The sequence below is a fragment of the Hemitrygon akajei genome, chromosome 19 (genome assembly GCF_048418815.1).
Source record: "Hemitrygon akajei chromosome 19, sHemAka1.3, whole genome shotgun sequence".
Taxonomy (NCBI): Eukaryota; Metazoa; Chordata; class Chondrichthyes; order Myliobatiformes; family Dasyatidae; genus Hemitrygon; species Hemitrygon akajei.
The window spans coordinates 18,938,854-18,964,478 of NC_133142.1; the positions used below are offsets into that span (position 1 = coordinate 18,938,854).

General features: G+C 37.6%; 1 protein-coding gene across 5 annotated transcripts in view; it reads right to left on the bottom strand.

Annotated features, from left to right (window-relative positions):
* wnk2 (WNK lysine deficient protein kinase 2) overlaps window positions 1-25,625 on the bottom strand; it is a 191,645-nt gene that overhangs the window by 73,601 nt on the left and 92,419 nt on the right. For all 5 annotated transcript variants that reach the window (XM_073072185.1, XM_073072187.1, XM_073072186.1 and 2 more), the window contains exons 8-16: window positions 24,066-24,262; window positions 20,435-20,557; window positions 20,277-20,315; window positions 19,767-19,934; window positions 4,593-4,651; window positions 2,895-3,057; window positions 2,689-2,805; window positions 2,414-2,584; window positions 645-675 (exon numbers count right to left, since the gene is read on the bottom strand). In XM_073072185.1, coding sequence (XP_072928286.1) covers window positions 645-675; window positions 2,414-2,584; window positions 2,689-2,805; window positions 2,895-3,057; window positions 4,593-4,651; window positions 19,767-19,934; window positions 20,277-20,315; window positions 20,435-20,557; window positions 24,066-24,262 — 1,068 coding nt within the window. The remainder of the gene's footprint in view (window positions 1-644; window positions 676-2,413; window positions 2,585-2,688; window positions 2,806-2,894; window positions 3,058-4,592; window positions 4,652-19,766; window positions 19,935-20,276; window positions 20,316-20,434; window positions 20,558-24,065; window positions 24,263-25,625) is intronic.

Sequence of the window (25,625 nt, forward strand, 5' to 3'; positions counted from 1 at the left end):
TTACATTAAAGGCGCTATTTAACTGTAAGCATTTTTATTATGGATTGTTGGCGAAGAAATTTAACAATTAAAAAAAGCTATAAGGAGATTTCTCAATACCAATGGACAAATATTAGTCCTATTGAACATGTGATTATTTGCATCTCTTCCAGGCATGCTAAACATGCAATGTGTGATAACTGACACAAAATTTATTTATTTAACAACTAAGATTCATAAAAAATTAATTTTGATTTTACTTTAACTTGCAAATTACTTTGAGTATAATAAATGAGTATAATCATTTTAATTGTTTAATTGCCAGAAATGTAACACTTCCAAAATACACTGATGTAATTCCAAAAAACAAAGCAACATTTGGTAGGCTGACCCCATGCAAAATTCCATGTCGCTTGAAAATTATGGGTGTGGGAGGTCCAGTAACTGGCTATGATATACAATGATATCGACATTTAAACCATCCAAACCCGAAATACTATTTTTCAACTTCACAGGTAAGCTTGTCTGTCAAGAGGATTTAAAATATCAGTATAATGTCAGTGAATTTCACTCATTTTGCTTCATATCTTTATTATGATCAATATTGCTAAGCACCACAATCCAATGAACCATGTATTCAGTTTTTCCAAAGTGCACCAACTTACCATTCTGTTGACATTGGTGAGAAGCTGACATCTGCATAGTGACAGGGAAAATGGTACAAGCATTAGACTAGAACCTATAAGAACATAAGATAATTGAAAAGCAAAGAAACGGCAGATGAAAATCCATCAACCTGAAGCATTAACCGTTTCTCTCTCCACAGATGCTGCATAACTTTTTTTATTATGCAACACAAAATGATGTGTGGTCAAGCTACTAATATTGCTAAAACAATCTCCCATTTCATCTAAATGCATTTTCAAAAAAACCCAAGTTTAAATATACACACCTACTGTATTTGCAAAAGAAAATAACGTTCAAATGATTATTACCAATCTTTGAATTCCTCCCTAAATGCAATATACAAAACATAATTTCAATATAAACCTCTGTAATTTACTCGATGTCAAAAAGGTTACAAAATAAAAATAAGGAATTTACTGTAGTGATTACATAAGTATAAAATGGTTATTCCATTCTTTACCAAATAAAATCCTATGTCAGTAAAATCATATTTTACACTGCTTAAAATCTTTGATTTAAAACAACTGTTCTTAATTCTGAGTCCAAAATACTGATTTGAATTATAATACTCACAATATTAAATCATTTGAATCAATTCTTAAATATATTATGCTGCAACTCTGAGTTGGTATGAACATATCCAGTACAAGTCTAACCAGGTGATACTTAGGCGATATTACATTTGGAGCTTTAATAATAATCCTACAACTGTAAAAAGATCAGAATTTCCTAATAGTGATTCTTTTTTCCACAAAGTATACATTAGACATCTCAAGTTATGAAATAGAGTTGATACAATTTTAGTGTGATATACATTTACTATTGTTATGAATATACCACAGCTCTGAGGGGCCGAAGGGTGCGGGACCAGCCCCCTACTTCCGGAGAATCGCTAGATCACTATTAATTCGGGTCTTGGACCCAGGAAATGAGAGACAATGCAACGGATTTGACCATTGTTCTTAGAGGCACCTGTGTGAATTACAACTCTATAGTACGTGCCAGCTATCAGGGACATGGACACCCTCGGGCAATGTGGGGGTGGGGATTGTATCACCCTACCTTGATTGACATTTACAAATCTGCCAGTCATGATAAAAAGGAGACTGCAGGAGGCGGTACTCCAGAGACGCACCAGAAGACACGCTAGAAATCCTGTGACAGCGTTTAATAGCGACAGCCGGTGGGGGGCTCGTGTGCGTCCTTTCCTTGCCTGGGATTGGCGACCTCACGACGGAAGAACGGCTTTAGCTACAGGAGAGGCTACAAGTGAATGGCCCCCCCCCCCCCCCAACGAGACTCCGACGGATCGAACTCACAAAGGTTGGAAAACCCGCCGGGTAACTGTTCCATTCTATACCTATTTCTCTCTCTCTCCAACAAAGTGCACCACCGCGACACCCAAAAGACGGCAGCTGCTAAAAGACTGCAACTGCAGTGACCTCGAGAGACTTTTATATTTACATCGGACAATATATTACCCCTAAACAACGATAGAGCTTATTTCTTATTGATTATTACTATACCTGCGCTTTAGATTGAGTATTGATGAAGTATGTTATCTGAATGTTTGTATTAACCTTACTTTTGTGCCCCTTTATAAATAAAAACTTCTAAAAGATAGTGCCATCAGACTTCAACGGACCTCTCTATCTTTGCTGGTAAGTGATCCAGTTACGGGATACGTAACACTATCCTTCAAAATCAAATTAACAACATAAACTCCTGAGAGTAACCTGTTACAAACCTGATTCTCCATTTCAATTTTGCCAGCAACTTGCTGAAAATGTGTACTTTGTGTAGAGTTTCTTTCTTCCTCAGCTTCTTCAGTAAGCATATCTTCTGCTTTATCCATTATATCCTTCATCTGTTCTATGAAAATCTCCTTTTCAATTTCCAGTATAAAATCATTTTCCACCTGTTTATAAAAGTACATAAATCTTAAAACCAATTGCTTATATTTGTCAGTCTGATTTTGCTCCATTATGCCAATCAACTTGTTAGATTTTCTTTATTACTTACCATGTAAATTGCTATTTCATCTGGAGCATCACCATCCAAGTCAAATTTAAATGTTACCATTTTGTGATTATGAGTTTCCAACTGGCATTCCACCATTTTATCTCCTACATTTGATACCTGAGAGAAAGTGAAAATCAGTTCTGACCTTAAAATAATTTCACCTAATACTTAGAGGCCACATTTTATCAAAAAAGTTAAGTATTCACATTTAGAATAGTCAGCTTTGGCCTATTAGTCTTTTCTTGTCGTGATCGAGTGCGTGTAGATCTCCTATGATGCTTTCTTGAACTTTTACTCTCCTTTCCACTGGTATGAATTCCTTCATATCCATCACTCATTTCTTTTCCCGATGCAGCGTCAGAAAATACACTATAGCAAAAACAAAATAAGTGTTCAGCCACAATAGCACAAAAATATGAATCATATCCTAGTTTTTATCATTCTTATTTGTATTTGATCAAAGCAACATCACTCAATTATTCATTCAAATGAGAGCCTAAATGCAACTTAATACCTCTTTATGGTAACTAAACTACATAGAAGAATAATTGTTTGTCACAGTTTATAATTTGCACTGTATTTGTTAGGCAGACTTCATTAATTCACTTTTCCATTTTATGGAATATGACTATAATGTCCATAATTGAAGCAAGACAGACTCCCCTTAATAAGGCAAAACTTAACCAAATGTGGCATTAACAAAATTTTAATCAAAAGTTCTGATGGTTAGCATCACACATCACAAAGAAGCCCATCTGGTCAAGGCCAATTCCAAACACATTCATGCATAGGTTTCTTAGGGGAGTTTTCTTGGCCCTTTTAACTTCCAGTACTTCAATGGTAACATGAGCTCCAACACAAGGTCAAGAGTGGGAATATTCATTGAACTGCATTCCATCTAATAATATTCACAACTTGCAAATAAGATACTCTGTATCCAGATATAGGAAGACTAAGTTTCACATTGAGGCTTGAGCTGACAAGATGCAGGCTGAAGTCATGACGCATAGATGCTGGACAATGACCACCTTTTATAACATAAAGTCTAACCATTTCCTCACAATTAGTATTATCTTTAAATCCACCAACTAATCCTGCATTTATCATAAAGCATAAGCTAAACCGATATAGGCATATCACCACTTGAGCAGGGCAAGAGGCTAAGTTTGGAGGCAAGTAATTTACCTCACAAATCTCAAAGTCTTCCACTAACTACTTTCTGTACAACTACATTCAGGAAAAATTTTCATCACACTGACTGCTGCAATTCATGGTAGCTCAACAGAACTCAAGGGGAAAATGATTATTCATGCAAATGATGTCCATATTTCCACCAAATATTACCAGTCTAACATGCATTAAACTTTGGAAATTGCATACGAATAATAAAAATTACAGGTGCCATAGGTCTGAAACAAATATAAAATACTGGACACTCTCAAGTAGGTCGAGTGGCATCTGAGGAAAGAAATAAAGTTAATGGTTCAGGTTGAAAGTGTTAAGCTGAAAGTGGGAATGCTCCCTCTTATGCAGTTCTAAAAAAATACTCTGACCTGAAATGTTAACTCTTTCTTTCCACAGAGACTGCCTGGCTTTGAGTACTTCCAGAATTTCCTATTATTGTTGGAGTTTGGAGCTTTTCCAAGAAACTAAAATGAACCTCTGTTACAGTCCTAAAGCTGTTAAGGAAAGCACTTGTGGAAATTGCATAGTAACAATAAATGAAATTCATTTTTTTGTGTTGGGTGGTGGCAAATGAATCAGAATCAGGTTTATTATCACCGGCATGTGTTGTGAAATTTGTGGAGGAGATGGCTATTGGCAGATAGGAATTGAAACCAAAATCCCATTAGAAGGTTTACTCTAATATGTTAATATTTTCACATTTTTGCCATAGTACTTACTTATCGCAATAACTACCATATGCTGTTGTCTGCTGTTTATCATGTTGAGGAAGCATCTCCTGTTCATAGAAATACAAGTGTTTTAAATATAACAGTTCGTGGCCTTTCAATATCTGAAATATTCCAATATAATTACTTTGGATCCTTAATAGCTCTACAAGATTTAGCACAACAAACTCATTTATCTGTAATGTGGACCAGATGGTAGCATAGTGGTTAACACAATCAGTTTTCACCAATCATAGTTCAATTCCCACTGCTGTCCATAAGAGCAGGGACCTCCAGAGAGTGCTCCAACTTGCTCCCACATTACAAGGTCATACGGTTAGAATTAATGCAACTGAGTTGTGGGCATGGTGTCGGACGCATGGTGACTCTTCCTGGGCTGCCCCAGCACAGTCGCTGCTGGTCTGATTTGACACAACAACCCCTCACAATGTTTCGATGTTTCAATCTATATTTGACAAATAACGCTGATCTTTACCTATGCATTTCAAATTATCATACAATCAGCAAAGCCTTCAAAATATTAAACAATTTCATAAACTTTTCCCAGAAAAAAAAAGTAAACGAATGTTGGCATGCAAGATTATGACGTGATTTTCTTCAAATGCCATCTATTATCAGCTACAACACAGCAATGCTTTGTGTTTACAAATGGAAGGCTCCAATAGTGTTACATAATCTGTACAATTTCTCCCATCTACCTATGTCAGAAATTGAAAATGCTTCTCTAACTTTGTAACAGAAAACAGAAATTTGTAAAGAAGTGGAAAAGAGTGAAAATCAAAACATTCTCAAGAAATAAAATCCAATATTGGTTCTTCAGTTTATGAATATTGCAAATGGCAAAGCTTAGAGTTTTTGTTCACTCACAGTAATAAAACAGAGATATAAGAAAATGTAGATGCTGGAGCAACAGACAATCTACAGCAAGAACTCTGCAAGTCAAGCAGCATTTGTAGTGGGGAAGGGAAGGACAGTGATGTTTCAGATCAAAATACAACAGATAAAATATAGTTTGGTAATTCATTTAAAGGTCTCTGTAAGGGAACACCAATGTGCAATACACAATGTATGCCTTGAGCAATTCTCATGCAACTAGCAGCCACTAATTCTCTATGGATGCTGGATGGCTGAGAAGAAACTGAATAACATGCAAACATAGTTCATCAAGGATACATGATTTTGCAACGTTTGAATAGTGACTGGTACTATATGGAATATAATACAACATGTATTTCCATTGGTTTAATTTCATCAGCCAGAATTATAAACTGTGGTTCTACATACTTTTTTTTATTATTGAAGAAACTAATTTGAAATAAGTAATGTATGCTTTCAAAAATCAGTAAAAATCTGTGCATGACAATAGAAACCTTCACTTTGCTGGTTTAATAACTGTCCTTGCATTGGTATTTTCTGTTGCACTGAAATGTGGGAGATCAATCAATTGCACTTGCATTTGTTGTGTTTGCAGGAATAATCAGTTTCCACTAGAATACGTATGGTTGTGGATAACTAAAGACTTTACTAATATAACTGATATTTATACTGGTATTGATGCATCTGGAGGTAGAAATCTAATTAAATGAATAGTAAAATGAAGTTTGTGAAATTACTATTTACAAATAAACTTGATTTGTTAAATAGTCAATATACATCAAAAGCAGCAATTAATTGTAAGTAATCTATTTCATAAGCAAACACGAGGAAATCTGCAAATGCTGGAAATTCAAACAACAACACACACAAAATGCTGGTGGAACACAGCAGGCCAGGCAGCATCTATAGGGAGAAGCGCTGTCGATGTTTCAGGCCAGGACTCAGGAATCTATTTCATAGATTGTTTTAGTGAGTCTGTTAGAGAATTCAAAATTTAGAAAAAATATTTTCTAATACATTAAAATGAACTTACCAATTTATCACATAACACACACTTCAGATTATTAGACATTTTTATAAAGATTTACATTGATTTTATTAAAGATAATCATGCATGAAAATTTTCAGCAGTACCCATTCTATATTAAGAACTTAATAGCAAATTTCCCTGCCACCTCAAAGAATGAAAAAATAACCAAATATCAATAAAGTGCAAAATGTATGAATGTGCACAGTTGAACTCTAGCTGGATTTACCCTAATTGGTAAAGATTAAATAATTCTATTCAATCCCAAGACTACTGCCTCAAAGCACTTTTTGTTAAATTTCTAACCCTTTGTTTAGATGGATACTATTCATTTGAAGCTCAACAGTAGAAAGATACTCAACCGAACAAAATACCCTGCTACAGCAAAGTCACATCAATGCTAATATAGTTGGCTATCTGCATTGAAAACCTAAGCATATTTTTCCCATTTCTTCCCTGGATAAAGAGGTCGATGATAGTAGCACCAACAGCAAATAGACCAAGGTCAAATAAAAAAAGATTGGGATCAACCTCTTAAACATGTTTGACTTAGCTATTTGTTACTTGAGTAATATGAAGTAGAGCAATTATTTGATGTTTCAAGGAAACAAATACCTGTATGCACCAACACACACAAAATGCTGGTGGAACACAGCATGCCAAGCAGCATCTATAAGGAGAAGCACTGTCCTGACTAGTCCTGACGAAGGGTCTCGGCCCAAAATGTTGACAGTGCTTCTACTTATAGATGCTGCCTGGCCTGCTGTGTTCCACCAGCATTTTGTGTGTGTTGTTTGAATTTCCAGCATCTGCAGATTTCTTCGTGTTTGCTCTGTATGCACCAAGTTATTTTTGTTGTAAGACATGCATGAAACATTGTCACTGCTCAGATAGAAAGATAATTAGGTTCTAATTAATTGTATTTCCATGTATTTATTTGCATAGCTTCTTTCAGATTTCAACCAAAATATACTAAACATATTGGTTACATAACTTGACAACACAACTGACACTACAAGATTAGAAAATCTATACTTAATTCCAGCAATGTACAGGTCTCCCCCGCTATCCGAAGGTAGAGCGTTCCTATGAAACTGTTCATAAGCCAAAATGTTGTAAAACGAAGAAGCAATTACCATTAATTTATAAGGGAAAAAATTTTGAGCATTCACAGACCCAAAAATTAACCTACCAAATCATATAACCATATAACAATCACAGCACGGAAACAGGCCATTCCGGCTCTCCTAGTCCGTGCCGAACTCTTAATCTCACCTAGTCCCACCTACCCGCACTCAGCCCATAACCCTCCACTCCTTTCCTGTCCATATACCTATCCAATTTTACCTTAAATGACACAACTGAACTGGCCTCTACTACTTCTACAGGAAGCTCATTCCACACAGCTATCACTCTCTGAGTAAAGAAATACCCCCTCGTGTTTCCCTTAAACTTTTGCCCCCTAACTCTCAAATCATGTCCTCTCGTTTGAATCTCCCCTACTCTCAATGGAAACAGCCTATTCACATCAACTCTATCTATCCCTCTCAACATTTTAAATACCTCGATCAAATCCCCCCTCAACCTTCTACGCTCCAATGAATAGAGACCTAACTTGTTCAACCTTTCTCTGTAACTTAAGTGCTGAAACCCAGGTAACATCCTAGTAAATCGTCTCTGCACTCTCTCTAATTTATTGATATCTTTCCTATAATTCGGTGAGCAGAACTGTACACAATATTCCAAATTTGGCCTTACCAATGCCTTGTACAATTTTAACATTACATCCCAACTTCTGTACTCAATGCTCTGATTTATAAAGGCCAGCGTTCCAAAAGCCTTCTTCACCACCCTATCTACATGAGACTCCACCTTCAGGGAACTATGCACTGTTATTCCTAGATCTCTCTGTTCCACTGCATTCCTCAATGCCCTACCATTTACCCTGTATGTTCTATTTGGATTATTCCTGCCAAAATGTAGAACCTCACACTTCTCAGCATTAAACTCCATCTGCCAACGTTCAGCCCATTCTTCTAACCGGCATAAATCTCCCTGCAAGCTTTGAAAACCCACCTCATTATCCACAACACCTCCTACCTTAGTATCATCAGCATACTTACTAATCCAATTTACCACCCCATCATCCAGATCATTTATGTATATTACAAACAACATTGGGCCCAAAACAGATCCCTGAGGCACCCCGCTAGTCACCGGCCTCCATCCCGATAAACAATTATCCACCACTACTCTCTGGCATCTCCCATCTAGCCACTGTTGAATCCATTTTATTACTCCAGCATTAATACCTAACGACTGAACCTTCTTAACTAACCTTCCATGTGGAACTTTGTCAAAGGCCTTGCTGAAGTCCATATAGACTACATCCACTGCCTTACCCTCGTCAACATTCCTCGTAACTACTTCAAAAAATTCAATAAGGTTTGTCAAACATGACCTTCCACGCACAAATCCATGCTGGCTACTCCTAATCAGATCCTGTCTATCCAGATAATTATAAATACTATCTCTAAGAATACTTTCCATTAATTTACCCACCACTGATGTCAAACTGACAGGTCTATAATTGCCAGGCTTACTTCTAGAACCCTTTTTAAACAATGGAACCACATGAGCAATACGCCAATCCTCCGGCACAATCCCCGTTTCTAATGACATCTGAAAGATCTCTGTCAGAGCTCCTGCTATCTCTACACAAACTTCCCTCAAGGTCCTGGGGAATATCCGGTCAGGACCCAGAGATTTATCCACTTTTAAATTTCTTAAAAGCGCCAGTACTTCCACCTCTTTAATTGTCATAGGTTCCATAACTTCCTTACTTGTTTCCCACACCTTACACCATTCAATATCCTTCTCCTTAGTGAATACCGAAGAGAAGAAATCGTTCAAAATCTCTTCCATCTCCCTCGGCTCCACACATAGCTGACCACCCTGATTCTCTAAGGGACCAATTTTATCCCTCACTGTCCTCTTGCTTTTAATATAACTGTAGAAGCCTTTCAGATTTACTTCCACCTTATTTGCCAAACCAAACTCGTAACTTCTTTTAGCTTTTCTAATCTCTTTCTTAAGTTTCCTTTTACATTCTTTATATTCCTCGAGCAATTCCTTTACTCCATGCTGCCTATATCTATTGTAGACATCCCTCCTTTTTCGAACCAAGTTTCTAATATCCCTTGAAAACCATGGCGCTTTCAAACCTTTAACCTTTCCTTCCAACCTAACAGGAACATAAAGATTCTGTACCCTCATAATTTCACCCTTAAATGACCTCCATTTCTCTATTACATCCTTCCCATAAAACAACTTGACCCAATCCACTCTCTCTAAATCTCTGTGCATCTCCTCAAAGTTAGCCTTTCTCCAATCAAAAATCTCAACTCTAGGTCCAGTCCTGTCCTTCTCCATAATTATATTGAAGCTAATGCTATTGTGATCACTGGACCCGAAGTGCTCCCCAACACATACATCTGTCAGCTGACCTATCGCATTCCCTAACAGGAGATCCAACACTGCCCCATCTCTAGTCAGTACTTCTATGTATTGTTGCAAAAAGCTATCCTGCACACATTTCACAAACTCTAAACCATCCAGCCCTTTTACAGAATGAGCTTCCCAATCTATGTGTGGAAAATTAAAATCTCCCACAATCACCACCTTGTGTTTACTACAAATATCTGCTATCTCCTTACACATTTGCTCTTCCAACTCACGCTCCCCATTAGGTGGCCTATAATACACTCCTATCAGTGTTACTACACCTTTCCCATTCCTCAATTCCACCCAAATAGCCTCCCTAGAGGAGCTCTGTAATCTATCCTTCCAAAGCACCGCCATAAGATTTTCTCGGACAAGCAATGCAACACCTCCTCCTCTGGCTCCTCCTACTCTATCACACCTGAAGCAACTAAATCCAGGAATATTTAGTTGCCAATCACACCCTTCCTGCAACCATGTTTCACTAATAGCTACAACATCATAATTCCAGGTATCAATCCACACTTTAAGCTCATCCACCTTTCTTACAATGCTCCTAGCATTAAAATAGATACATTTAAGATACTCTCCACCTCCTCCTCTCTTTTCATCCCTAGCAATGCATTCAAATTTATTATCCTTTTCTTTCTTCTCCCCTACAACTTCGGGCTGAGCGCATCCCTTCTCCATCACCTGCCTTTCCTCCCTCACACACTGTCTACTTACTTGCTCTACTGGTGAACTAACCTCCTCTCCCATAGTTTCCTCAAATTGATTTCCGCCCCCCCATCTTACTAGTTTAAAGTCTGCCCCGTAGCCCTAGCAAACCTCCCCGCTAGGATATTGGTCCCCCCAGGATTCAAGTGTAACCCGTCCTTCTTGAACAGGTCACGCCTGCCCCAGAAGAGGTCCCAATGATCCAGAAACTTGAATCCCTGCCCCCTGCTCCAATCCCTCAACCACGCATTCATCCTCCACCTAATTCCATTCCTACTCTCACTGTCGCGTGGCACAGGCAGTAATCCCGAGATTACTACCTTTGCGGTCCTTCTTCTTAACTGCCTTCCTAACTCCCTATACTCTCGTTTCAGGACCTCTTCCCCTTTCCTACCTATGTCATTGGTACCTACATGTACCACGACCTCTGGCTCCTCACCCTCCCACTTCAGGATATCTTGGACGCGATCAGAAACGTCCCGGACCCTGGCACCAGGGAGGCAAACTACCATCCGGGACTCCCGATCACCTCCACAGAACCGCCTGTCTGAACCCCTGACTATCGAGTCCCCTATTACTATGGTCCTCTTTCTTCTATCCCTACCCTTCTGAGCTACAGGGCCGTCCTCTGTGCCGGAGGCCCGGCCACTGTCACTTCCCCCAGGTAGGCTGTCCCCCCCAACAGTACTCAAATATGAGTACTTATTGTCAAGGGGTACAGCCACTGGGGTACTCTCTAGTACCTGCCCCTTCCCCTTCCTGACCGTGACCCACTTATCTGCCTCCCGTGGCCCCGGAGTGACCACCTGCCTGTAACTCCTCTCTATCACCTCCTCACTCTCCCTGACCAGGCGAAGGTCATCGAGCTGCAGCTCCAGTTCCCTAACTCGGTCCCTCAGGAGCTGCAGTTCGGCGCACCTGGCACAGATGTGGACGTCCGGGAGGCTCGGAGACTCCAGGATCTCCCACATCCGACACCAAGAACAACAAGCTGCCCTCACACTCATACTTCCCGAATAACTGAAAATAACAAGAACTAAAAGATAAGCCTACTGTGCCCTCTTCCGCCTAAGCCCTCTGAGCCCAAGCCCTACACTCTGCTCCCGGCTCACTCCGCTGCCCGCAAACGAAGCTGCCCGCTTCGTACCAAATCATACCAAATAACCTAAAATAACACGAACATATAGTAGAAGTAGGAATTATATGATAAATATACAGCCTAAATAAAGTAAAAATATTGTATGTAAGGTGTAGTTTCACTTAACAGAATCAGGAAGACAGCGAGCGAAAATCAATTTGGAGGAAAAAAATCAGCACGTACACACACACGCACACAAATGCCCGCACAAGGCTTCACAGTCATGGTAGTCTTTCTCGGGGTAAACACACATATAAAGTGGGCATCTTTTTTCGTAAAAGCGAAAATCCTCTTTGGATAGCGAAAAAAGGACCTTTGTAACAGTGAGCTGTTCTAAAGCGAACGTTTGAAAAATGGGGGCCACCTGTACAGCAATTGACAATTGCAAACAATTGCAAAAGTGTTTTTGAAGGATTAATTTTCATAGGACTAAAAATTAAGACAAGCTAAGTTTATTTTCTTAACAGCACCAATGTACCAAGTAATTTTGGGATCCAAGTCTATACGTCCTGATAGTGGCAATGCAAGTAGATTGAGTGGTAAAGACATGACATGCTCTCCTTCCTTGCAAGGGACATAGAGCACAACACTCAAGAAGTCATGATGTAGTTGTATAAAACTTTGGTTAGGCCACACTTCTAGATGGAAGATTTACATGTAGTTCTATTTGCCCCATTACAGGAAAGATGTGCAAGCTTTGGAGAGAGTGCAGAAGCATTTACCTGGTTTGCAGATCATTAGCTATATGGAGAGGGTTGGCAAACTTGGATTGTTTTTTTCTGGAGCACTGAAGCCTGAGGGCAAAACTTCGGAAGTTTACGAAATTATGGGAGGCATTGATAGTGCAGACAGCCAGAATCTTTTACTGAGGGTAGAAATGTTGAATATTAATAGGCATAGCTTTAAGATGGGGGAGTGGGGAGAAGTTTAAGGGGAATGTTTGTATTTTAAAAACACAGTATAGTAGATGCCTGTAACACATTCAGGGGTGATAAGAATAGCAGATACAATAGTGGAATTTGAGAGGCTGTTAAGATAGACACAAGAATATGCAGGGATGGAGCCATATGGATCACGTGCAGCTAGACAGGAGCAGTTTAATTTGGTATCATGCTTCACACAGACATTTACAGCCAAAGGCCTTGTCCTTGTGCTGTTCAATCTACACCCAGTAGTCACTTTATTAGGTATACCTGTACACTGCATATTAATGAAAACATCTAATCAGCCAATCATATGGCAGTAACTCAATGCAGACATGGTCAAAAAGTTTAGTTGTCATTCAAGCCGAACATTAGAATGGGGAAGAAATGTGATCCAAGTGACTTTGACTGTGGAATGTTTGTTGGTGCCAGACAGGGTAGTTTGAATATGGCACATTTTTTCTTCCCTCAACCCCATTCGCCTGCTTTTGGCCTGCAACCTCTGACACCCTCAATCAAGCTATCAACTTCTGCTTTAAATATACACAATGATTTAGCATCCATTGCCATCTGTGGTACTGAATTCCACTGCTTCTCCACCCTCTGGCTAAAGAAATTCCTCCTCACCTCTGTTCTAAAGGGATATCCATTTATTCTGAGGATGTGTCCTCTGATCCTAGTCTCACCTATTACTAAAAACATCCTCTCAATATCTGCTCTACCCAGGTCTTTCAAATTCGGTAGATTGCAATGAGATCACCCCTCATCCTTTTAAACTACTGGCTTAGAACCACCAAATGCTCCTCATGTTGGCCCTCTCATCTCGGCCCTCTCATCTCATGCTTATTCTCGTAAATCTCCTCTGGACCCTCTTCAACACCAGAACATTCTTTATTTGATATGCAGCCCAAAACTGCTGACAATATTCCAAATGAGGTCTGACCTCAGCATTACATCCTTGCTTTTAATATTCTCCTTCTTAAAATGAATACTCTGATGAACACTCATCTTTCCATCTGCATCACTAGAAGACAGATTCTGGGAATTTTGTAGCAACTTTAAGACATTTCTATACATAAAATGACTATGACTTTCGCCTATTACAACACTCAGTAAAGATAGTTAATTGGCTCTGAAGAATTTGGAAACATTCCAAGTTGATGAAACATACTGTATAATGCAGGTTCTTATTTCACATGTCTTAGCAGCTTTTACCTGTTGTTCCTGAGGAATTAATCAGAATTCATGATGAAACAACTGAATAGAACAAAGTTATACTAAAATTACATCAATTCCTACAAATTCAATTGTAGTTATTCTGAAAAATAGCCTCCCAGAAAGGTGCTTTGAACTTTGCAATATTTTTGCTTGTTCAACTGTCTTTGGTTCTGAGCCCTGTATGCCAATTACATGCTTTCCACTCTGTCCACAATAGACTGTCAAATCTGTAAAGCTCTAAGAAATGCTTGCACCATGATCAGCTGTGCAGAGAGATCGTCAACACATTGTCCAATCTGCAAATGAAAAGTCTGAAGAACAATAGTCCCAACACCAATCTCTGACAAGCCCCAAGACAGAATCACTAATATCTGTAATTGGTGCAACTCTGTTAATGCCCACAGGATTTTATATAATTAGCAGGGGATATAATAAAAAAAATTCCTGGAATTTATGTCCAAGTGTGCCTCCCACACAAAAGATTAGTTCCATAAATCCAACTATGGAAGGGCTATGTAGGAGCACATACACCACTGAGCAGTGAAATGGCAATTCCATATTTCTTACAAGTGAAAATTCTAGACAAGGTAATTTAAAAAAAATTAAATGCATCTTGCAGAAAATAACAATAATACAATTGGCAATTATTTGCTACATTGTATAAACCTTTTTTTTCAAATTAGCTGAAACATCATAACAGTCAAAGAAAAATGCTGCACAGGAGCAAGAATCAACAACGAACTACTGGAGTTCTCACCATCAATCACATGGCAAGTAACATTCTAATTCTTAGAATATTACTGTGTACACTACAGCATATCAATGTTCTAGCACAATGTGTTTCAGTAATCTTATTTTGACATAATAATGTTAATTTCTTTGTTGCAATTTGAAACTGCTCTAGCTAAATATTCTTGGTGTCACATTGAAAGAAAGTGACAGGCACTGCTCTTAGTGTTTTGCAGAGATACTATGCTTACCAGTCTTTTAAGTAAAAATTTTTAGTTTACTGTAACAGATGAATAATTTACTTGTAACAAACATTTACATTCACTTCCTTACATAAATAATGAAAAAAAAACTTCAGTCAAGGTCATGGCTCAGACTTAGTTGTCTTTTTTTAAAGAAGTTTGTAGGGATGGTTTTGGTGACAGAAGGGGGAGATAGGTCTTAGGAACAATGATGTGGGGGAGCTCAAAGTCATGCCAGAGCCTAGGTCTCCACTCTATGGTCAAAGGCCAACAATGTGGATATGTGACAAAGGACATCTGTGGATGTTAGGCTGGCAAACGCAGTGGACGAGAACAAGTGAGGGCCACATCAGCAAATCCCTCAGATTGCCAGGTTCTGAAATCCATGCAAGCAGGAGGCATGAAGGCCAAAATCATACTTTTTAGTTATGCAATAACAAATAGGCAGTGTGGTCTAATTGTCAGAACTAATGCACTGTCACAAAATAGATTTCACCTTAATATCAAATGCTGTCTCAAAATAGTAATGTTAAAATTCATCACAATTTAACAAATTATATTCAAAATATCCACCATCTCATGCAATGTGCTGTAAAGAAAAGCCTGTCAGATTTATTAAAAATAGAATAAAACTCCCTTAATCTAACATCACCACACACTGCTGGGGTCAAACTGGTAGAGTTTCCAGATTATCAAATGCTATTCCAATTAGCTCTTGAATGCATTTATAAATCACTGGGGCCCCCCTAGGTTTGAAGTTGTAGAAACCCAAGCACCAGCTTCCCAAAGTAAAACATATTCAACTGACCAGAAGTCCACTGGAAAAGTCTAGGTCAGCAATAACAAACACTTAGATGTGGGTTTTAGTACCAGGTAAGCTGAACCAATAGCTGAATTGAACAATATTGCCAAGATAAGATTTATGAAATCCAAATAATCGCATGTGCATCGCATCTTGGGATTGTTTAGCTTCAAAAAGTTGCTATGGGGAATGCAGGAGAATGGGACTGGGTATATCAAAATATGGGAAAATAGTGTTGAGGGGGCTGAGAATTTGGCAGCTATAACAAATGCAGGGACAGGGCATAATAGTTTGAAAGAATGAAGGGACGTGGGGATGCTAGCTGCAGATTTGAAGAAATGGGTCTCAGTACCCAAGGGCAAATGATCTGGCCTACCTAATACTTAGATGGAGGAAATTAGCTTTCCAGATTGTAGAGAAACTGTCCAATAATAGGCTGTAGAGGGTTAAAAGAAATTTATGCTGTAATAGAGATGGATGTCATGGAAAGAGAGTAATGAAAGACAGCAGATTCTGGAATCTGGAGTGACAAAGAAATACACATCAAAACTGAGACTGTGCTTTGGATTTTGTAATCAAAATAAGAATGCAGATGAGAAATAGGAGATGATGTTGTAGCACCCAGCTGGACAATGAAGCAGACTTATGGACAAAACAATTAAACATATTAAAAGCTTAGGTCAAAGCATCTGAGGAAGGATTATTTTGACACAGTTGCACAGGATATTAGTTGTGGCATTTTTTTTTAAAAAAGCTTTGAAGCACAGCAGAACCCCAAAAGGGAGAATTCTAAGAGTTCTGAGAAGTCTGGGTATGGATCTGAGACCAACCAGCAAATTCAGGGACAGAAGGTAATAGCTCACAAGAGCAAAAGGTCAAAGGTATGTTGTTACCATAGGAGGCACTGGTTAAACATCTGAAGCACCCTCAGACACCAAGAACACTGGTTACAATATCAGCTAACACAGAGAAAAGGAAATTTGGTGATGAACAGATTTGGTGAAAAATAACATGCAGGAACAGGGTGTGGGTCTCATGGATAAGATGCACAAGGAAGTTGAGGGTAGTGGGGAGGGGGCGGAGAAGGCCAGTAGAAAATCTTAGAAGTGTGATATAATGTACTATTGGAAAGATTAAAGCAGCAGTGCCAACTTAATCTTGTCTCATTTTTATAGGAATCCAACTTTCCCTTCTGATGGAGAAGAGTCTAAGAGTATGCAAAAACATCCAGGAGCCATCTTTGCAACCTGAATATTCATGGGTGGTGAGCAATTTTGGCAGGCATGAGCAAAACTTAATAACACCAAGGCCAGTCAGGCTCAACAGTAAACAGTTTAACCATGTCCTTTTGACCTAAAAGAGCCAAGATGAGGAACTATTTCAGGTTAAGTGAAAGAGCATGACAATAGTTGTAATAGAAGCAAGATCATTTAAGACAAAAGTAAACATATTACAGCTTCAAAACTCTGAAATAATTTGAGAGCTAGATTTCAGATTAATATGATTTTGGAACTGCAGAACAAGGAAACTGGAAGAGTGCTGTTTTACAAGGACAGATACAACAGCAGGCAGCTTGGAAGATAAAATAAGTGTGTGCACTATTCCTTCTAAGCTGCACAGGTATACAGCCATGCAATAACTGAAATGCTCCTGTGCACATAGTCTTGGTTGCTGCACAACAGAAATTCTTTTACATAATGTTAATAATTTTGAAATTATGTCATTTAGATGATAAAGATGTTAAATGTCAAGACATTTTGCAATTACTGCTTTAACGAGGAATTACAAAGTTTTGATCCAGTATTGCAAAGAGCAAGTTGATGAATGTAATGATCCAATCAATAACTACTGCCTGAAGATTTTGACCAATCCACAACATTAAGTAGCACTAACAGTCCTTTACAATGATCCAGGAGTTATAAATTCCTTACGAAAAATTGTTTGAGTACAATTGAAGCACTACAGCATGCAAAAGTAATCATTAACAAGTTACAGTCACAGTATCTTGGCGATACTGCTTATTAGAGTGACAAAGATAAAGATCAACCTGCATCTGTAAGTTGTGATGTTGATACTGTATCTTCAGATCAATTTATTCAACATCTGTGTATTCAGTTGTATTATAGATTTCCTGACAACAAGTTAAGAGAATGATGAGCTTTTGACCCTGTTGTTATTGCAAATGCAACCAATTTTATACTTCGAAAAGTGTATGTCAGAACTGACAAAAGAATACTTAACTACCATTGCGAAATATGACAAAAGTGTTGCCTCAAAAATATCACATCAATACTGTGATTTCAAATTTGTCATTTCTGCAAAAGTTAAGACTGGTTCAATTATGACATTTACTGTTATGTTGAATCATATGCTTAGAAATTAAGTATTTGAAAAAATCGTCAGTTCTTGTTGACATCGTGGATTGACAATGCTGATTGACAAACTGGATTTAGTCTTCTAAGTTCAATCAAATGTAAGTTCAGGAACAAACTAGAAGTGGAACCTTTGGATGATCTAATAACGATTAAGACATTTCTTTCTTCCGGATACAAAATTAATCTGGACAATATATATAGATTTGTCGTAAAGACAGATGAGAAAAAGTTTACAAACCATGAAAGATTTTCCTTGTTTTACTGTATTTCATTATACTCTTCAATTAATACAATTAAAAGTATGTAATATTAAAAATGTTCAGTCTAAATATTCATAGTATGGAAATTACAAAAAAATCCATTTAAAGTGCCATGCAGTTTTCAGGTTGTGTAAAAATTTCCCGCTCAGAGCAATGGTTGGTGCACGCAGCTGTAAGAAAAATTAGAAGGAACATTTAGTGTGTGAAGAACAACATGGTGATTGAGATGATGATAGAGACTTTACCGGAAGGCAAGGTCAAGAAGATTGCCCTAAGCATGCTTTAGTGAATTTATATGAAGGGAGAGATTAAAAGAAGATGGTTAAATTAAGAGCAGAATCAATGTTATGAATTGAGATGAAGGTACATTTAACAGTAGTTACTTTAAGCAGTGGTTTCAGAACGAAGCTGTGAAGACACCAGAAAGAAATATATTAAAGGCTTAGCTCACAGTAATCAAGGAGGGATTATTTTTAAACATTTGCACTGGATATTATTTGTGACCCTGTGGATGGGCAAAAGAGAGTAAGAATTTTGCACAAGAGGTTTGGAGTTGGAACAAGGCAAGTTAATCAGGTTAAGGAGATATTGCCAGAGGTGAGAGATACAATACCACAGAAGGATGGCAAGAGAAGCATAGGCAATGTCAAGAGCCACCACAATGATTGGTTAATTTATTTAAACTTAATTCAGATAGTCATTTAGAAACTATGACATCCAAAAATATACAGTATAATGCGAAAGAATAACTGCAGTTTAAATTATTACTGTTTTGTCAAAACAGCTTATTTTAAAAGCAAACATTATCAGATGATATACAAAATATGTAATGTAACTTTATATTAAAACTAATCTGTACAATGTTACTCTAGAACAACAATGAAAAATCAATTGATACCCAGTTAAACCAGTGTTAATTTAATGCATTTTTTGCCTAACTCTCCAAGATTTTTTATATTTATTTACAATTAAGTTGAACATAACTATTTAAATTACAGGTACATTAAAGTACAGGAGATTGTTCCTCTATAATCCTGAAGTTCTAAAACCTCTGTCAGTGTTGTTTAGATTTTTTCCTCACTAGCAAGCAATGGAAAATTGAAATTTGATTGTTTATAACTGCAAATATAAAACTATTTAATTCCTGTGAATTAAAAATAACCATATGTTCTGATTTCTCAGTTAGACCATCTCTCCTCCCTCCATCTCCAGCAATATCTTGGGGGTTCTTATTTGTGTTTTTATTTGTGAGTAAGACCAGATTAATCTATCTGCTGCTTTGTTATTTTCCCTGGTGCACTGCACCAAATGCACTCCTGAATGTTTCTTTTGTATGTATTAAGAAAAAAGAATTTACCAGAGTTGGAGTAGGTTGGTTAATCTGAAGGGGTTCTGATGAAAATTGCAAAGGACTCATTTGTACAGGTTGGGATGGCAGTGCTGGCATCGGATGCTGTTGAACTTGATACTGTGACAGTGGCTGAGATACAGGCTGAACATAGGTTTGGGCTGTTGGCACCTGCGGCTAGAAAAAGGAAGACATCATGAGAAACTGTGACACAACATTAAATGCATCAATCTGCAAACAAATTCTATACTTATCAGTGTCTATATCTGTTCTATTACAACGTCATATAAACTATAACAACCAACATTAAGTTCACAGCTACCTTATCATCTATCCTGTTATTTTATGGTAATATAAATGATCCTGAGAAATTATTTTAAGGTGGTCAATTTAAAAAAAATAGGACTAGAAGTGGCAAATAATTCCAGTAATTGTGCCAGTTAGGTTTAGAAAATTATAAGATCTTGCTATCTGATTAAGAATAACCAAATAAAACTATAGTGCAATTGGAATATCTACCTGAAAATGGTATGTTGCAGTGCAGAAATAAGGGTCCAACTATGAGAAATCAGAACATATGGGTGAAGCAAGGAAAGCATAAAGGTTCATACACTGTACAACAGTAACATGAACCTTAATCTGATAATAAACTGATACTAAAGAACACTCTTGCTCACCTGCTGGGGTTGTGCTATGTGCATTGCAGGAAGCACTGCTGGTTGCTGGTAATGTTGCTGAGGGCCAAGCTGGTGGGATTGTGGAGGCAAAACCATAGAAGGAATATGCATCATAGAGCTGGGCTAAATATAAACAGAAACAAAAATAAACAATGACTATCTCCTTTCTGAGAAATATCCTGCAGTGCTTTTTGTTATATTTGTCATGTGATGTTCTTATACCTATTGATAATGAACAATCCTGTCAAGTGTAACACTACGGGATTTAAAAAGAAACATTAAACATTTTTAATTTCACGTTTTTATGGGAACTGAATCTTTACACTATTTGATTTTAGGACAGTTGATTTCCATTTGCTATTTGTCTATCTCTCATATTTTTACATTCTGACTTATCAAATAAAGCCAATGAAATGTAAACAGAATGATAGTAGATCACCCATGATGCATCTTAGATAATTTTCTTTTGCATTTCTAAAGTTGAATTTTATCCACTTAATATCTCTCGATTTTTAGTGCTACATTGCAAAAGTATCAACATGAAATTAAATAGAACACAAATTACTACCAATAGGCAAAAAAATTAGCCCTCAAGTTCAATAACAATACTGTAGCTAATGAATTTCATCTTCAATTTCTTAATTGTTTTTTTAAGTATTAACTATCTCTCATTGCCAATGTTCTGAAATTTAAATAACTTAAGACCATAAGACATAGGAACAGAATTAGGCCACTTGGCCAATTGGGTCTGCTCCGTCATTCAATCATGGCTGATCCTTTTCTCTCCTCCCCAGCCCCACTCTCTGGCCTTCTCCCCGTAACTTTTGCTGCGGTGTCCAATCAAGAACCCATCAACCTCTGCCTTAAGTGCACCCATCGACCTGGCTTCCACAGCTGTCTGTGGTAACAAATCCCACAAATTCACCACCCTCCGTCTAAAGAAATTTCTCCACATCTGTTTTAAATAGATGCCCCCTATCCTGAGGCTGTGCCCTCCTGTCCTAGACTCCCCACTTTGGGAAACATCCTTTCCTCATCTACTCCTGTCTAGGCCTTTCAATGTTCGAAAGGTTTCAATGAGATCCCATTCCTCATCCTTCTAAATTCCAGCGAGTACAGGCCCAGAGCCATCAAACGTGCCTCCTATGATAACCCTTTCATTCCTGGAATCATCCTTGTGAACCTCCTGTGAACCATTTCCAATGCCAGTATACTCTTAGATAAGGAGCCCAAAACTGTTCACAATACTCAAGGTGAGGTCTCACCAGTGCCTTATAAAGCCGCAGCATCACATCCCTGCCCTTGTGTTCTAGACCTCTTGAAATGAATGCTAACATTGCATTTACCTTCCTTACCACCAATTCAACCTACAAGTTAACATTTAGAGTGTTCTGCACAAGGACTCCCAAGTCCCTTTGCATTGCAGATTTTTGGATTTTCTCCGCACTTAGAAAATAGTCTGTACATTTATTTCTACCAAGGTGCATGATCCTGTATTTACCAACATTATATTTCATTTGCCACTTCCTTGCCTATTCTCCTAATCAGTCTAAGTCCTTCTGCAGCCTTCCCATTTCTTCAATACTACCTACTCTCCACCAATATTCATATCATCTGCAAACTTGGCAACAAAGCCATCTATTCCATCATCTAAATCATTGTTATACAGCATAAAAAGAAACGGTCCTAACACCAATCCCTGCGGAACACCACTAGTCATTGGCAGCCAACCAGATCCTTTTACTCCTACACGCTCCTTCCTACCAATAAGGCCATGCTCTTGTAGCGATGTACTACATACAGAGCTAGAAACAACGACAGGCAATCGGTAAGTCGTTTCAAGACTAGTTTATTCAAACTTCGCAGCGCTGGCTTTTAACCTCTCCAGGCGGAAATGACATCAGAGGTGCATTACCAAAGTCTCTCCCCGCACGCGGGCTATTTGTGAGCTGGTTCGCCTGCACAGAAAGTGGGTCGCCACACTCTAACCATGCTAATAAAACATAACTTTATTAAAGCTGCTCATCAAGGAATTAAGAAAATATTTTATTAAATCTATGTTCTACTTTTAACTCAGAAGATCCACCCTTTAAATTCACCAACACAAGGAGTACATCTCGAAATATAAACATATGAATTAGATACAAAATTAAAGCAATTCAGATACCAAGCAATATGGTCTCTATGCTTTTTGTTACTGACAACCATGTCGCAGGTACTTACATTCTGCCTAAGCTGAGTTATTGCTATCGAGAACCAGTAGTTGTGTATTTGGAACAATTACCTAGAGTACATTCTTAATAGTGAAATAGTGTAATTCTAAAAATTGCCAGTTAATAGGAAAAATATTTGATAACATTGTTTAATAGAAGGAAAGGGTCACTAATATTACTTTCACTGTTTTACACATAGACAATCTCACCACATGATGATTTAATTTTGTGGCATTTCAGAGATATTTTCACACAAAAATAATTTTTGTATGATAGACACAGAATAGTGGGATGACACATAAACAGAGTAATATTAAGAGGAGGCTTATCCACATTCCAATCTTTTAATGTTCTGTGGATAGTATAATTGACAGTGCAAGGTAAGTCACTTGCCCTGCCTGAAACAATGGTTCAGCATTTTTGCCTTTTATATCCATTAAATAGTGGGGAAGACTCAATAGTAGCTTCTGTGTCTGCAATTGTGCTTATTACAGATCCTCCCCAGAATATGGTAGAATTCTTTTCCAAGAAAATGCTCCATAGCAGCTGGCAAATCCATCACAGTCTCCAAAACCCTTGCGCACAAGCAAGGGTTGTACATATATCAGGCATCTGTAAATCTCTCTTTTGGTCACTACTCCTAACACACCCTTGTGTTTGTTGGCATTTCTGAACAGGAAAGGGTTTTAACAGAAGCATTCCTAAGGGTTTGATCAAGTTTCAACACTTCAGCCACTTGTGATATTGTTTCCAATATACTGTAGAACTATGCATAGAAAAATATAGGGTCCATACAATACAGGTAATACTTTAAAAAATTCAGCTTATAATTTCATCTTAGCTTCAACAGTAAAATAGAAAGATAATCATATAACTTAGTATTTTACAAATACAAAAGGAAATTACAATCAAAAGAATGGATTTCTGGGACTTAAACCTAACCAGGATATTTGCAACTAATATAACCATTATGCAATTGCTTAAGGTTTGCAGAGCTCTGTTTTTGGAATATTCCTTCCAGTTTTCATTCCACACTTTCTAGCCCAAATTCACTGCAAAATTATCACAATTATTCAAAATATCCTTCCTTACCCAATCTTAAAATTTACCCACAATAGGTTCTCATACTTGAACTATTCTGAACAGATGTTAAACAGTAGGTTAGTACCTCTAAACACTAGCCACCTTTGATGATATTTGTGCATAACAGCTCCTATTATTTTAGGCATCTCTACTTCAAGTCAGATAAGTCAATGAAATCACAGATATGTTTTTTCAAAAAATTCAGTTGTGTTAATGTTTCAGAAATGTCACTTTATATTATCTCTCAGCAAATGGAAAGGAGAATGCTTATATAGTGCAGACATGTTCTCAAAAGCAAAAACTAAAGTAACACTTCAGAAAATTTAAAAACATACCGTAGAAGCATGCTGGTAGTGTGCTAGTGACTGCGAGTTCATGGAAGGTCCTTGAATTTCACTCTGAGGTGGACTGTAGATCTGCTGTACAGCAGGGGGCACTGGCTCATGAACAGATGAGTAAACTACACTCTGCTGGCTGCTTTGGGAGTCAGAATAAAGTGTTGATCCTTGCCCACTGTCACAAGTGCTATCAGCTTTAAAAGACAAAGTTGACATATAGCAACATTTGTTTCCAAATCTGTACATTTGTTACAATACAAATAGAAAAATAAAAACAGCATATCATTCTGTATCAAAGGCTGACAGACCCTTTGTGGCACAAAGCACTGAAGTAAACATGTCCACTAAGTCAAGAACCCTATCTTAAGAAGATTGCACTTGCAGAAAAGGGACAGGAAAGAACAGCAAGCCAAGGATGCTCAAACCTGCCTATGTTTTCACAATAATTCAAAAGCTGCAGTAGTGGGTAGAAACAATAATCAAATACTGTTGATGTACAGGAGGAAACAAAAGTTTTATCTCTGTAGAACAAGTGAGTTGTCATGCTAACTGGTGGGATAAAATTTTGGTTTAAATAAGTTAAGTGATCAAGTTTGAAAGCACAAGTAATTTCTAATATCACTTAGCTGGCCGCAGGTAGTTGTCGACAGTTTTTCCCAGTATTCCTTATATAAAATGGAGCATTTTTATTTGTAGCTGAAACAGCTAGCAATTCTTGAACATGTTATAAAAGAGTAAAGTAATAATCAAATGAATTAAGTTGTAGAGCTCACATGCAACTCAAATCTATTAATGAAATTTATTAGACCTTTAGAGCCTTAACTGAACAGCAAGCTTTCATTTTCATATCTGCTCAATATTTTAATGATGCAAGTAAAAATTAATCTTGTAACCAAAAAAGAAATGTGTATTAGCTCTAGTACAGGTGCTATAGTGCTAATGTTGAGTAGCTATATGTTTACTTTGGAAGTTGTGCACAATATTTAATTCAGTATCCTTGGGTGCAAAATGTGCACAATGTTTCATAACTGACATGTTAAAGATTAATACTTTTGGTTTACAGCTTCTTTCCTCACCTAATACACAATAAAAAAGAAATACAGTCATCTCTAATATCCTGATATATCGCCCTACAGGTAACACCAGTGAAATTGAAACAATATTATAGTATTGATGCAAGTCAAATTTCCAAGATTATTAATAAACCATAGGTGGATTAGAGGGAAAGGAAAAAAAAGAGCCTAGTGAAAGAACAAAGAAGCTTTCCTTTGAAAGTACTTCCCAATTCCTTTTAGCCAGCTTCGTGAGAAAGTAATTTTTTTATTTGATGATTGACAGTTCTACTGTAACCCAGTCAACCAGGAAACAGCCAGGCAGGTTCAAAATCAAAGGATGAAAATATAAATATTATGCAAGGACATGTTAGTTACCGTAAATGTGTAGCTACAATACAGCAGAAAGATGCAGCACTTAACATTTTTTGGTACTAAAGCTACTTGCCACATTGTTCCAATACCACCACCAAACTTGTAATCTTTACCTTAAATGGGACAAAGG